Below are 13,772 nucleotides of genomic sequence, written 5' to 3'. Positions count from 1 at the left end.
ATGATGTCATTGCGAGAGCTGGCTGCCCTGCCCCTCCTGCTCCGCAAGGACTCTCCAGGCTCCTCCCCACTGCCAGCCCCCTGCCCTGGGTGCCCCAGGCCTCTCCCTTCTGCAGGCAGGGGGGAGATGCTGTGGGGTTCCCTGGCCTGTCGGGGCCTTGACCTCCCTTCCAGGCCCTGCCGGTAGGTGAGGGCTGGTACCTGCTGTCTGGAGAGAGCAGCTGCAGTGTCTCCTCCCTGGGCCGCGTCATGGCCGCTGGGCCCTGCGGGAGGGGCAGGGGGTGCCTGGTGCTGTTCGCCATCCACAGGCCCCGGGGCTGCATGCACGTTCCCAACCCACATCAGCTTTACCTTTATGCCCAGTTTAGGGGGCCAGAGCAGAAAGGAGAGCCTGCCCCCAAGGTCCAGGCCTCTGCCCATGGCAGTCACGGGGGTGAGCGCTGATGACAGTGGGGGCACGGGAAAGGCCCATGCCCAAGAGCAATCGGAATAAGTAGGACTCATTTCACTCAGCTGATGATTTATCACTGCTGAGCCAGGAGAAGAAGTGACCACCCACCCCTCCAGCCTGTGCACCTGCCTGGAGCCCTGCGCAGGACCAGTGTCGAGCCCTGCAGTGGGACAATAGCAGGAGTGGGATTAAACAAAGTCCCACTCAGGGCACTGTGCCAGCCCTTCCCAGCCCAGTGTGACCTTCGCTCTTCACCTGGGTGTGGAGTACTGACGTCATGTTTGTACACAGCGCCAGGGCCTGGCAACAAGGGAGGCAAGAGGTGAGAAGCCAGTTACGCAGCTTTATTGTACCCAACCCTGCCCACAGCATCTCTGGTGCTCTGTGCGCCCTGCTGCTCACTGGCTCAGCCGACGATGGGCGGGGTGGGGGAGCGTATTTAAGGGACTTGTGGTCTGTTCTCTCAGTACATTTTAGCCGGACCAGAGAGAGCAGCCAGAGGGAGCGGCGTCTGTGTAACCGTCTCGTGCTGGTATCGTAGGCAGTTTTGTTTAGTAGCTTTAGTCTGCTTGCTAGGCTTGAAATAGCATTGCTCCTTGCAACACTTTCCCCAGCCGTGTGTGTGTGTGTGTGTTTCCGATCCCTTTCTCCCAGCCTTTGTCTGTCTAGTCTGTTTAGATCCTAAACTCTTTGGGGCAAACATTTGGACTGGATTAGGGCAGTGCCTGGCACGGCGGGGGGGCACTCTTGGTTGGTCCCTGGGCACTGCCGCAATGCCAAATGCCAATCATGTCTCACCTACTCCATGTCTGCGGCAGCAGAGCCATGTCTGCCAGGGCCAGCCACGCAGTCAGACTTCGGAGATTAGATCGGCGTTGGAGTGACAGTGGCCCTCGGGGGTGCCACGTCTGCACCAGCCAGCGCCCATGGCTCTGCGCAATCCCGATCTAGCCCAGAGCCGCTGGCTATGGAGAGGCCGGTCTGGAGACGGCGGGATGCCAGCTGTGTGCTGTAAGGCGCCTGGGCACACGCTGCAATGGGCAGTAGGAATGCCAGGCTAGCAGAGTGCGGTGGGCATTGTGTGCCAGCAGTGCCAGGCTGCACGGGGTTGGCAGTCAGGGCATTAAGAGCATGACGCCAAGAGGGCTGGACACACAGCGCTGCTCAGGTGGCTCCAGGCTGGTAGCTCGGAGCCAATCCCCCGTTCCAAAAGGCAGAGAAGTACCCGGCCCTGCTCCGGGGCGTTCCCGCAGCCCCTGTGTGAGTGGGCACAGGTCACGGCAGTGTGGGGCCCCCCACCCCATTATAGACAGGCACGTGCTGGCCGAGCTGCACCTGCCCCGTTGAAGCCAATGGCAGTTTTGCTGCGGGGCCGTGAGCGCAGCGGCCCTGTGGGTTTGCGGCTCCTGATCCTTGCGCTGTGTTTTCCAGCAGCCCCATGGTGCCCCAGCTGAGCCGCGGGGTCCCTGGTGCTGGGTGCTGCATACGCACTGGGACAGGCCCTGCTCTGAAGAGCTGCCGCCAAGGCAGACCAAGGGGCGGGGGAAGCGCCCAAGGTGACCCAGCAGCTTGTGGCAGAGGCAGGATGGGCGTCCAGGCCGGCAGCCCGCTGGAGCAGGGCGTGTGTGTGCGGTGCCGTCGCACGCTGGCAGCAGCTCCCCTCCTCGTGCAGGTGGGGGGGAGCTGGTGTGCACCACCGCCTGCCCCAGCCCCATGGCGGGGGGGGGCAGCGGAGCTGGGCAGAGCCCCCAGGAGCTGCTCTAACCCTTGGCTGGGAGACCACTGGCCAAGGGGAGACAGGCCATAGCCGGGGGAGGCCCCGTTGCGGCTGCTCCTGGCTCTGAACTGAGCTCCGTGCCCGGCCCCTCCCAGCTCTGGAGCGGCTTGGATCTGTGGGAGGGCGTGGGCAAGGGCCAGCAGAACCCGAGCCCCAGTGCTGGGGTGCAGGGCCTGCTCACTCCCTACTCCCCAGGGAGGAGGCAGGGCTGTGCCCCCCCCGACCTCCCCAGGCAGCGGGGCAGTGCAGGGGGCGCAGGCTGCGGGCGGGGACCGTTCTGCCTCCCTGCTGATGGGGCTTTTCCGTGGTTTGCTGCGCTGGTGCAGAGAGCGGCTCCGGGGGTGCGAGGCAGGTGAATGGAGGGCGGGGTCGGGGGGAGAAACCTTCTGACCAGGACTCTCCTTCCCTGGCAGGTGCTGACAGACACACCCGACATGTGGAATCCGAATGCAGGTGAGACCCCGGCTCAGCACAGGCCAGCTTGCCGGGGGCAGCCGGGACGGGCTGTTTCCGGCTGCTTTGCTTAAAGCTGGGGAAATCAAGGGCTGTTTCCTGGGCCCAAGCTAAGGCCACTTCCTCTGTTCTACGGGGACACAGATGGCTTTCAGGGCTCTCTGTGTGGGGCCATGGCCAAAGCAGGGATTGGCTGTGAGACAGACAGCATGGCTGTCTCTGGGAGATTTGCCTGTGTAAGGACTGCAGCACCCAGCCCGACAGTAGCGTGATGTGTGTACATATACGTGGGTCAGATTCATGGCCCGGTTTGAAAGTAACGCCAAATGCTGGCCCCACTCTGCCTCCTCGCCTCCCCCAGGCCCCTTACTCCGGAGCTGGCAGGCCACTGAAACCAGGCAATGCCCGTCTCAGCGTGAGTCGTCTGGCCAAAGCGACTGCACCATGGACTGGGCCATTGTCAGGATGGGGGAAGGGCCTGTGCCGTGGTCCCTAACGCATCTCCTCTTCTTTCCTTTGGTCTGGCAGGACCGCCTGGTGGGATGCCCCCACCCAATGCTCCAAATTGTCCCCCTCCCCCTGGACCATGCTCTGGGCCTTACCCCGGTCCTGGCATGAATCCATTCCCTCCTGCTGTCTGTCCTCCTCCCTGTCCTGTATGCCCTGGGCCTGGTGTGCCCCACCCACATGGACACCCGCATGGACCCCACCCGCATGGACACCACCCTCATGGACCCCACCCGCATGGACCCCACCCTCATGGACCCCATCCGCATGGACACCACCCGCATGGACCGCCGATGCCCGGTGGACCTGGATGCCCTCCCCCTCCTGGGTGTCATCCCCCAGGTAGCCCTCATGGGCATCATAAAAAGCAGAAGCATAAGAAGCATGGCCATGGTCACCATGGACACAAGGTACGGAGCCCTGGTCACTGGAGTGTGGGGCCCACGTTGCAGAAGAAGCTGCACCATTAGCATCAGCTCTGTGCTGGGATGCCGTGCAGAGCCCACAGCCCAAAGCTTAGCTGGGCTAGGGACTGCTCTGTTCCCAGCCCGTACGTGGGGCTGTGGGGACATGAGAACCCACCCTTCTGCTCCCTGCAGCCAGGGGATATTACAGCAGACCCTGGAAACATTTTCCTTTCCTTTAGGAGTCGGCTGTTTTCATCAGGTCCCTGGATTCCGGATTAGGATTTGTATTGACCAGGGCATCACTGGTTCCTGTATTCAAACCCCAAACCAAACCCTCCTTCCCCTACAGGCTGCTGCATCGCACCTTGTGCAGCCAAACCAGTGCAGGACCGGCCCAGCTCTGCTGGGAACCCCGGTGTTCCTACAGTCAGCGTCAGGAACCCAAACAGAGGGAGCAGGACTAGCATGCAGCCACAGCTCAGGGCACTCGACTGGGACGGAGAACTCAGCTCAGCGTTAGGGTTGGCCGGGAGCCTCCTGGAATCAGCATCAATCTTCCAGTTGCTATTGAAAGCAATCTGGGAGATTTTACTAAGCCAGTAGTCCAGTTGGCGAGGGCGGCACAGTGGGGCTAAGGCAGGCTCTCTACCTGCCCTGGCTCCGGGTGGCTCCCGGAAGTGGTGGCATAACCCTGCAGCTTCTAGGCGCAGGCAGGGGTGGCCAGGGGATCTCTGTGCCCTGCCTCCACCCCGAGTGCTGAATCTGCAGCGCCCATTGGCTGGGAACTGTGGCCAATGGCAGCTGCAGGGGCATGGCGCCGCTTTCGGGAGCCACCGGAGGTAAGTGCCGCCCAGAGCCCGCACCCCTCACTCCCTCCTGCGCCCCAACCCCTGGCCCCAGCCCAGAGCCCCCTCCCAAACCAAAACTTCCTCCCAGAGCCTGCACCCTGCACCCGCTCCTGCACCTCAACCCCAGCCCTGAGCCCCCTCCAGCACCCAAACTCCTTCCCCGAGCCCACACCGCCTCTCACAGCCCAAACCCCTGTCCCGGACTGGAGCTGTCTCCCACACTCCAAACCCATCAGCCCCACCCCCCATCCCAGAGCCCACACTCCCTCCCACACCCCAACCTCCTGCCCCAGCCCGGTGAAAGTGAGTGTGCGTGTGGGGGGAGAGGGAGCAACGGAGGGAGGAGGGATGGAGTGAGCAGGGGCGGGGCCTCAGAGAAGGGGCAGGAGACGGGCGTGGCCTCGGGGCAGGGTTAGGGTGTTTGGGTTTGTGCGATTCGACAGGTGGGAATCCTATTCAGCACAGAATGTCACAGCCGTGACATGGCATCTCGACACTCCTCACAATGCCGGCTGGGTTCCCAGGCTCCTCTCCAGCATGTTGCCCAGCGCCGTGCCCGGCCTGCATTCTGTGGCCAGCCTCACTCATGTACCGGCCCACGCGGCTGCAACAAAGCAGCCCACTTTGCCGGGTGTGATGCCTTTGTAAAAACACGTCATCCAGCCAGAACATCCCTCTGCCCCAGAGCCCCGCGCTGGGAGCCCTTGCAGGGGCTGACTCCCTGCTTGAGGCCCCGAGCCTGCAAAGACGTGTGCACATCCTCAGCCTGAGCTTGTAAGCAGCACCTGGAAATCAGCGCTGCTACGTCCGAGGTACCGTCAGCCATGTGTACGTCACTGCAGGGCGGGGCCTTGGCGGCCGGCAGGGGACGTAGCACTGCACACACGGGCCGCCGCAGCCCCTGGGGTTGCTGTGGGGATGCAGTTAGCGGCCATTCTACTTGGCTGGGCTCAGGAGCGGGGCCTGGCCCCTGGAATCACCTGCCGGATGTAGAGACGCCCAGCGGAATGGGGGGTGCAGAAGTTGGGGGCTGAGAACTGGACTCAAAGCCCAGCCTCCCCTGGGCAGTGCTAGGGGTTGCCGGTCGGGCTGTCTCAGTGTCTCCCTGCGCAGCTCGTCACTGCCGGGGCGAATCCTTTCCAAGGTGAAGTAGCCTCCTGTGTGCCCAGGGCCTTCTCATCACACTGGGCATGCTCAAGGGCCAGGGCTGCAGCCCTCCTGTATCCTTCCTGCTGGCTAGGCCTGGCCAGGAGTGTCCCCCAGACTGCCAGGGCTGTTCCTGAAGGGTAGCTCGTGGGCTTGCACTCCCCTGGAAGGTCGGACCTTCCATCTTCACACCCCAGCCCATTCCTCAATGCCTGATCAGCCCTGGCTCCCCCCATGTCTGCTGCGGGCCTGGCTAGGAGAGCCTCCATCATCCCCCCTAGCTCTGTCTGGTACGGGGGAGCAGAGAAACTAGTTACTAACCCTGGTCAGGAAGTGAAGGGCACCACGTACAGCTGACACAAGAGGAACCGGAGTGTAGCTGGCCGGCCCCAGGGCCAGCTCCCGCCTTGTGACTCAGGCTGTGGGACGGTAACTGCTGTGAATGCAGACAGCCGTGGGAGAGGGCTAGTCCCATGGCATCTAATACACGTCAATCCTTGTCCCTTTCAGCATGGAAGTGGATCGAGCAGCAGTTCTGACTCGGATTAAGAAAGAGTCTCCCGCCGGCCTGGCTCACATCGGTGGCACATCAGCAGCAGAAGCCAAATACAGTTTAAGAACGTCTGTTAGTTGGCCCCAGTTCGCCCTTCCGCTGCTTTTTGCTCCCTCTTCGAAATGAATGTCGTGTAACCTTGTGGCTAGTGATTTTCTTCTGTTTGGTTTGTTCAGTTTCTGTCTGGAAGCATTTTAAACTCATGACCTGGCTCGTTTCCCCTCTGCCACTGAAGAGATTTCCCCCTCCTATGTAACCCCTCTGCCAGGTGGTATCGGAAGCAGCCAGGGCCATGGGCGATACCTGAGGGTTCCTCTTCACAATGCACACCAGAACGGTGTGCGCCCTGAGCCAGATGTCTGGGAAAGCGACACAGTGCCCTGGGCGCCTCTACGAGGCCATTCTTCCCCACACGTGAGCCCTGAGTCTGGGCCCAACAAACAGAAATCTTGTAGTGAGCGGAGCAGGAACAGCAGATTAACTTGGGAAGAGGGAGCAGTGAGTCCAAAGTATTCACAAACAGTATGTGAAACCCCATCCCACAGTACCTTGGGCAGTGTCCTTTGCCTCAGTTTTCCACCCGGCAGTGGTAAAGTCCAATGGCCGAATGGCCCTTTAACATGCCACTCCCCCGTTCCCTCCGCTGCACCCCACTCACGGTTTGTTGTGTGAGGTGAGCAAAGATCCAGCGTCCAGGAGGGCGTTTGTGGGTTCACCTCCTGTGCCCCTGTGGTGGGCGAGTGATGCCCTGTGACTGCTGGTCTGCGGCTGCATTGGCTGCTGCCCTGCTGGGTCCTTGGTCCAGTTCAGCCCGGTCCTGCAGCGCCATGGCCACCCAGCCCAGCTAGTGGCAATCCCAGCTGTGGAATTTGCTGGGGCGGTGGCATCTTTGATGCAGCTGCTCTGTCTCTCGCTGCTGCCTTTGGCTGCACCGGGGGGGATCTGAGGTCCCACCGCCAAGCCTCGTTCTTTGTGATTTCAGCTCCCAGTGATTTAAGAGGGGTGGGGGCTGCACTGCTCCTGCATCTGCTCCCCAGTGCTCCAGCCCCTCCCAGGGTCTAAGGCTCAGCCCCAGACCAGCTCATTAGTGATTTCAACTCTCATGGTCACTGAGAAGGGACAAAGACTCTCCATGGGGTCTATGCAGCTTCATCTTTAATTGCTGGAGGGGGAGGGTCAAATGAAATCTAGGACCCTTAAACAAAGTCCTTTCTCCCCTCGCCCTAGAAACACCTGACCCCACCCCATCTGCCCATGACTTGGGAGTTACTTCACTACCCCTCGCTTAGTGGCCCCTGCAGCCCAGACACTCACAACCCCCCTGTTAGGATATAGATATTCAGGCCTGTCTGTAAAGGCCTGTACTTTAAGAATTTAGGTGTATTCTTGTCACTTGGCTAGTTAGAGGTATAAAAGAAAGAATTAAAATCACTGTCTGCCGGTGTAAGGTCCTTCTCTTACTGTGACGGTCTGAGGCCCTGTTCTTAGGCTAAGGCCTTTGGCTAAGCGACAGAGGCAGCCATAAGCTGGGAAGCGACCGGTCACTTCCTCACATTCCAAACTAGTCACATTGAAATAAGGTGCTATTGGGCTGTTAGGAATACAATCCTGTCCTGATAGTGCCTGTCACCTCCAGAGAAAGGGAAGTGCCTAGAAGATGTAAAAGGAAATTGAGGTTGATAGTTTTCTGTCTGGTAAGAACTCGCTTATCAGTAGACACAGCTGGGAAACTCTTATGTCTTTAGACATATTAGAGCTTATGCTCTAATAAATTGGTTAGTCTCTAAGGTGCCACAAGTCCTCCTTTTCTTCTTATGTCTTTATAGATGTAGTTGTGAAATCCTCACTTCTGTATTGTTTTGTCATTATAGTTCCCACTTTGCAATTGTTTATTGGCATGGTCTCTGTCTGGTTCTGTGATTGTTCCTGTCTGCTGTATAATTAATTTTGCTGGGTGTAAACTAATTAAGGTGGTGGGGTATAACTGGTTAGCTAATCATGTTACAATATGTTAGGATTGGTTAGTTAAATTTCAGTAGAATGATTGGTTAAGGTATAGCTAAGAATATTACTATATACATTAGGGGCAAACAGGAAGTAAGTTGGGATTCGAAAATAAGGAAAAAGGAACTTGTATTTAAACTTGCTGGAAGTTCACCCCAATAAACATCGAATTGTTTGCACCTTTGGACTTCGGGTATTGTTGCTCTCTGTTCATGCGAGAAGGACCAGGGAAGTAAGCGGGTGAAGGAATAAGCCCCCTAACACCCCCTACCCCCGAGCCCAACCACAGCCCCCATGGCCAGCCCTCCCAGACACACACACTGGAGCCCAGGGATCCAGATGCTGGGGCCTTGGCTTGCACAGAGTTTCCTGTGCACCACCCTCTCCTTCCTTCTGGGCATGCTGGGAACTGCAGCTCCTGGACACCCTCCAGTTCCCGCCACATCCCCGCCCCCCCCCCCCCCCCCGGGCTTTGTCCTATATTTGTGGCTAGTGGCAGCCAACATCTCTGCAGCCCATTTCTGTGGGGAAAAAAGAAAATTCTGCTCACCCAACATCAATTTCTGCAAAATTCTGCTTTGCGCAGTAACGCAAAATTCCCCTAGGAGTAATCAGGATACGCTAAGTTCTGCTGCACATGACTCATACAATAAGGAGAACAACATTTCATCACCCCACCTCCAAGAATTACGTGAAATTTAACCCAAAACAGCCAAAATTGATCACCTTGACAAAGCAGGTCTGTCTGCCGAGCACACTGGGGAAACAGGTGTGTCTATGGACATGTAGTCTGCTCCTCCGTTCCCCCAGTTTATCCATAGGTGGGTGGGCATTCAGGGTCACTATGGAACGAGGTGGCCAATCCCCAGGAGGTGCTGGGTGTGCACAACCAGTCCCTTCAGTTCTCTCCAAGTACAATAATCCTAGGCTGGCGGAGAGTGTCCCCAGTGAAGTCCCTGCTCCACTTTGGTCCAGCCAGGATTAACATGCTGTTGTGGCCAGGCAGGGGCCAGTGACATGATCTCTCTTATTTGTCTCCCCACAGCACAGAGATCCTATGGAACAGAGGCTTCTTAGAAACAACCCTAGCCTCCCAGTGCTGCTGGGACTCACTCAGGAGTTATAGGGCCTGGGACTTCAGTTGCGTCATGGTGATTTGCAGCAGCATGGGGGATCTGGCCCTTTGACTCCACTTGAGATGCCCCAGGTGGAACCTGAGCTCATTTCCCAGATGCACCCAACACGCACACGCACACACAGAAACCACACAATAGTTTTAGGGTGGGGTAGTTTATTTATTGATTTATTTTGCAGAGCACAAGCGGAGCCCAGGGCTGGCTGTCATTCAGGCGCCCCCAGTCGCACGTGTGCTCTAAGCTGCAATTTCCTGATTTCACATGCACACCCTGGGGTGCGCTCAAGCTCAGACTGCCCCGTCAGGAGCCTGGCTGGGTGCTGCCAGCCCCCCTGCACCCTGGTCCTCCCCCTGAGGACTCTAATGGAGGTGGTAAATGCACAAGCACTCAGGAGAGATGGGTGATGGCAGCAGAAGGAAGCAAGATAAGGAGAGTCACAGAACAATCTGGATGCAGGAGAAGGCCAGTGAAATGCAAGGCGGATGTAGCGCTGAATGGGTCACCTGGGAGCATCTGGATAAGGAATGGTTCAGATCTGAACTTTGGCTAACAGACCAACGCATCATTGCTAGGGAGGGGGACAGGTAACCCCCCTGGTAAGAAGGCAATGGAAGTGCACTTTGCTGGCCACATCAAGACATACCATGATGTACCAGAGGCAATCTGCCCCTGAAGCCCCTCAGCGAGGGCAGGAGGGGAGGGGAGCGGGAAAAGAAGGTGCGCACCAGTGGAACATGTCAAAGCCTGGGGATGCCACTAGGATAATGAAGGCTCCAATTATGTTTCTTCTATTCTTTTTAACTATGAATAAACCTGAGGTCCAAGCTCAGTGCACAGGCCCACTTAGAAGCCGTTGAGCTTGATCCTGGGACAAAGAGCAACAGCAGCGGGGATGTACTGCCCTCAGCATGATGCAAGCTCCACCTAAGAGTGCTTGGGAAGGTGTGGAGACGGGGGCTGTGGAGCTGGTGGCTGGACTCATTCTTGGATGCCAGAGATGACTCTTCTTCCTGCTGAATTGGAAAGTTTTGCTGCCCCATGGTTTAGCACCCATAGGATCACAGCACACACACACACACTAAGGGCACGTTTAGTTTGCGTAGGGCATGACAAATGACATGGTATCGCTCTGAATACTTCTTTGATCTTGGTTATAATTAGCACCATTAACGTGAGTGACACTGTTGTTCATCATGAAAATAAAAAGATCAGAAAAAGAGACCGTCCAGAGGGCAGTTTGTACTGACCGCTCCGGGCCTGCCTACAACCATAGAATGGCAAGAGAACAAAACAAACCAAGGAATATCATGGGTGTGTGCATTGGTGACGGGGCACACGCGCATTCCCCTGAACTAACAGATCCACCGAATGAACCTGTCGAAGAAGCCAGGTTGGGAGAGGCTGGCATAGTCCTTCTCCCGGAAGATGGCAGCTCGGTCCCCTAGGCCAATCTTCAGCAGGACATCCATGTCCACATCACTCCCGAGGGCCACCACTGTGGGCATGACGTCCTGCTTCTTCATGGAGTTGATGGCCTCGTTGAGATTCTTGCTGCCCGTGATGCCGTCGGTGATGAAGACGAAGGAGAGCTCGGCGTTGCGCCGGGCAGCCCTCTGCCTGTTCTGCGGGCTGATGACGATGTTGTTGATGGCATGGATGATGGCAGAGCCAATGTTGGAGGAGGAGTCCAGGTACTTGATCGTGGACAGGGCCTCTGAGATGTAGGTCAGGTTGTACGTCAGGGGGAAGAGCACAACCTGCTCTTCTTCGCTGCCATACTGGAGGAGGGCGACCCGCGCATTCATGTTGTCATTGTCAGCCCTGGCCAGCGTGAGGCGGCGGGACACCTCCTCCACAAAGTTGTGGGCCCTGCGGAAGTTCACCTCTCCGGTTCGCTCTGAGCCATCCAGCAGGAAGACGATGTCCACAGGGCGCTGTGTGCACTGCATCACCGCCAGCTCTGTGGGCAGAGGGAAAACAGTCACGTCAAGCCTGGGGAAAAGGAACCGCCATTTCCTCACAGTGCCTGGGTTGGACGAGAGCGATGTGTTTGTGGGGGCGACCCCCCCCCCTGCTTCCCTGGAGCCCCGATCTTCTCCTCTGCTCCCCGCCAGGCCAGAGTCGCAGTCTGAGCAGGGGTGTGAGGCAGCTGAGGACGGGCTGTGCCATGCAGCCGCAGCGAGGAGTCCCGAGCCCGGGGCAGGGGGCAATGGTGCCGTGGGAAAGCAGCTGCTCTGCAGCCACCCCTGGCGTGGGGTACAGGCCAGCACAAGGGCTGGCAGACAAAGGCCAGGAAGCAGTCTCCTTGCCACAGCCCAGTGGAAGGGGAAGCCCCATTCAGTGTCAGAACAGACGAAGAGGGGGCTGACTCTCTTTCTCTCCCTGGCAGCTGTCTTGTGTACCCCATGGTCTGGTCATTCACTGGGGCACTGGGCTCCCTGGGGGCACTGGCTGTTCTGCCGGGTGTGTCTTCGCTGGGCTCCTCTCACAGAGCCCCAGCACCCTCAGGCCGGGGCTGTTGGAAGCGGGAGAGTATAACAAAGCCTTGTAGGGTTTGAATGTCTCCCTGACACCTCCCCCTGCCCAAGCCCCTCTGTCCCGGGGCTGAGACCTGCCACCAGTCAGTTCCAGGAGGGATCCTGCCCCAGAGGAGTGAGACCAGGAGAGCTGCAGGCAGCTACTGATCGTAGGCGCAAGGGATGACGCCATGGGGGAAAAGGCTGTTTAGACTCTGCACGGCCTGCCCTCAACAAGTGGGCGCTTCCATTGTGCCGTGCCAGGCCCCTGAGCCCAGCGGCTGGCTGAGCTGGGCGCAGAGAGCTCTGTCCCAGGGGTGGGGCTGCGGCAGTGTCCGAAAGGGGCTCACCCGTCACTCACCTCAGCCCTGTGCTGTGGCCCGCAGCAGAGAGGTCAGCCTGAGCCTCCTGCCACCCCGTTCAATGGCCGGGCGCCCTCAGAGCCAGTTGGAACGTGGGCGTGCTCCCTGCCCGGCGTGGAGGGGCACCTCCGCGGGCTCCCTGCCCGTTCACGTTGCACCCACATACCAGCGGGACGTTACTCCACTTTCAGGGTGGCTCCCTGCCCCGGGCTGTGGGTACGGCTGCCATTTGAGTCAGGGGGATTATGCACCCGCCTCTGTGGAGATGAGCTGCCCCCGAGATCCCTGCTTGGCATGGCCTGATTTCAGGTGAGGGAGGGAAGGGCCCCCCCCAGGCAGGAGGCTCCCCCAAGGTGGGGGAGGGGAAGCAGATCTAGACAAGCCCCCCATAGCGTTAGTGGTCCCTGGTGTCAGGCTGCTGCCCATCATTTGTCTTCCCAGCTGCCAGCCAGGCTGTGGGTGCAGCCCAGAGGTGGGGCTGATGTTCCTCCTCTCCCGTGAAGGATGGGGGCTGCTTCCATCAACTACCCCACTGGGATGTGACGGGAGGGCTGCCACTAAGCTCGGCAAATCTGCCACCCCCACCCCCAGGAGCATCCTCGAGGCCCGCAATAGCCAGCCCAGGGCTGGCAGCCTGTGCTCTTCACAGCCAGCTGCAACTGCAGTACGGGTCCATCCCCTGCAGCGTACAGAGCAAGGAGGCTACGGCTGCACCAGGAGCGAGAAGCTTGCAGCACGCGGCGCAGGGCGAATGGAGACGGTGGGTAAAGCAGATCAACCGAACAGGCACCACCAGTGCTTTGCGGAGAACCCTGCCTGTCCCACACCGATAACCCAGCCCGTCCCGCCCACTCCTGCTTCCCACACCGACCACCTGAGTTTACATACGGGGAATTCCGAGCTCTGACAGAACCACCCACGGCCCTGTTCGCAATTCTCTCCATGTCTTTTTATCGTTTCCCTCCAATGAAGAGCCCCAGCAGCCAGGGAACCCCTTTGCCATTGCATGGTGGGCAGTCTCACGGCAACCCCCTCCCCCTGAGATCATCTGTCCCCTCAATCCCCCCACCTGTCTGCTGCGCCGTGAGGCAGAGGGAAAGACGTGGATTCTGCGTCAGAGCCTGCCTGGGGGCTGCTAGGGACTTGCCAGGGGCAGGTTCTCCACGCACGGGCTCAGAACTGCACAGAGATCCTGAGGCTGCCCTTGGAGATACTGTTCCTGTCTTCTGGGGACTTAGACTTCTGCTGATTTGTCATGTTCCCTTTCTGGGCGAGCTCCGCCCAGGAAACCAAACAACTAGCCGCAGCCTGAGGGGGAGGAGGGATAAACTCACCTGCTAAAACAAACTAAGCAGTATTGACTTAGGAGCCGGTTCAGCAAAACACGCCAGGCCTCAGGCAGCCCCGCAGAAACCAGCCGGGATTCCTCCTGGGCCAACTGTTGTGTGTCTTTGGCTCAGGTCAAAGCAGCAACAATGCTCTGAGTTTAGCGCTTCTCAGCCGCACCCCAGCAAGCTAAAGCCACGGCTCTCTTTAGTGTCACACACCAAAATGGTGGTGGTGTGTGGGGGGGTTGTTCACTTCACCCCACCTTACCTACGTTGATTACATCC

At 58.7% G+C, this 13,772-nt stretch overlaps 2 protein-coding genes across 2 annotated transcripts in view; one reads left to right on the top strand and one right to left on the bottom strand.

Moving 5' to 3' along the window:
• The first annotated feature begins 926 nt into the window (after positions 1-926).
• Positions 927-6,282, top strand: LOC144930960 (uncharacterized). Its single transcript, XM_078854738.1, has 4 exons — positions 927-982; positions 2,641-2,680; positions 3,209-3,597; positions 6,099-6,282. The coding sequence occupies exons 3-4, from the start codon at positions 3,368-3,370 to the stop codon at positions 6,265-6,267; spliced, it is 399 nt and encodes a 132-aa protein (XP_078710864.1). The 5' UTR covers positions 927-982; positions 2,641-2,680; positions 3,209-3,367; the 3' UTR covers positions 6,268-6,282.
• Positions 6,283-9,419: 3,137 nt separating this feature from the next.
• The window catches only part of COL6A2 (collagen type VI alpha 2 chain), a 49,740-nt gene continuing 45,387 nt past the window's right edge, over positions 9,420-13,772 (bottom strand). Inside the window, exon 28 of the mRNA XM_073306926.2 lies at positions 9,420-11,241. Coding sequence (XP_073163027.1) covers positions 10,634-11,241 — 608 coding nt within the window. The 3' untranslated portion in view covers positions 9,420-10,633. The remainder of the gene's footprint in view (positions 11,242-13,772) is intronic.

The sequence above is a fragment of the Lepidochelys kempii genome, chromosome 11 (genome assembly GCF_965140285.1).
Source record: "Lepidochelys kempii isolate rLepKem1 chromosome 11, rLepKem1.hap1, whole genome shotgun sequence".
NCBI lineage: Eukaryota > Metazoa > Chordata > Testudines > Cheloniidae > Lepidochelys > Lepidochelys kempii.
The sequence above is the reverse complement of the archived record's forward strand: the minus strand, read 5'-3'. Positions and strand labels throughout refer to the sequence as shown.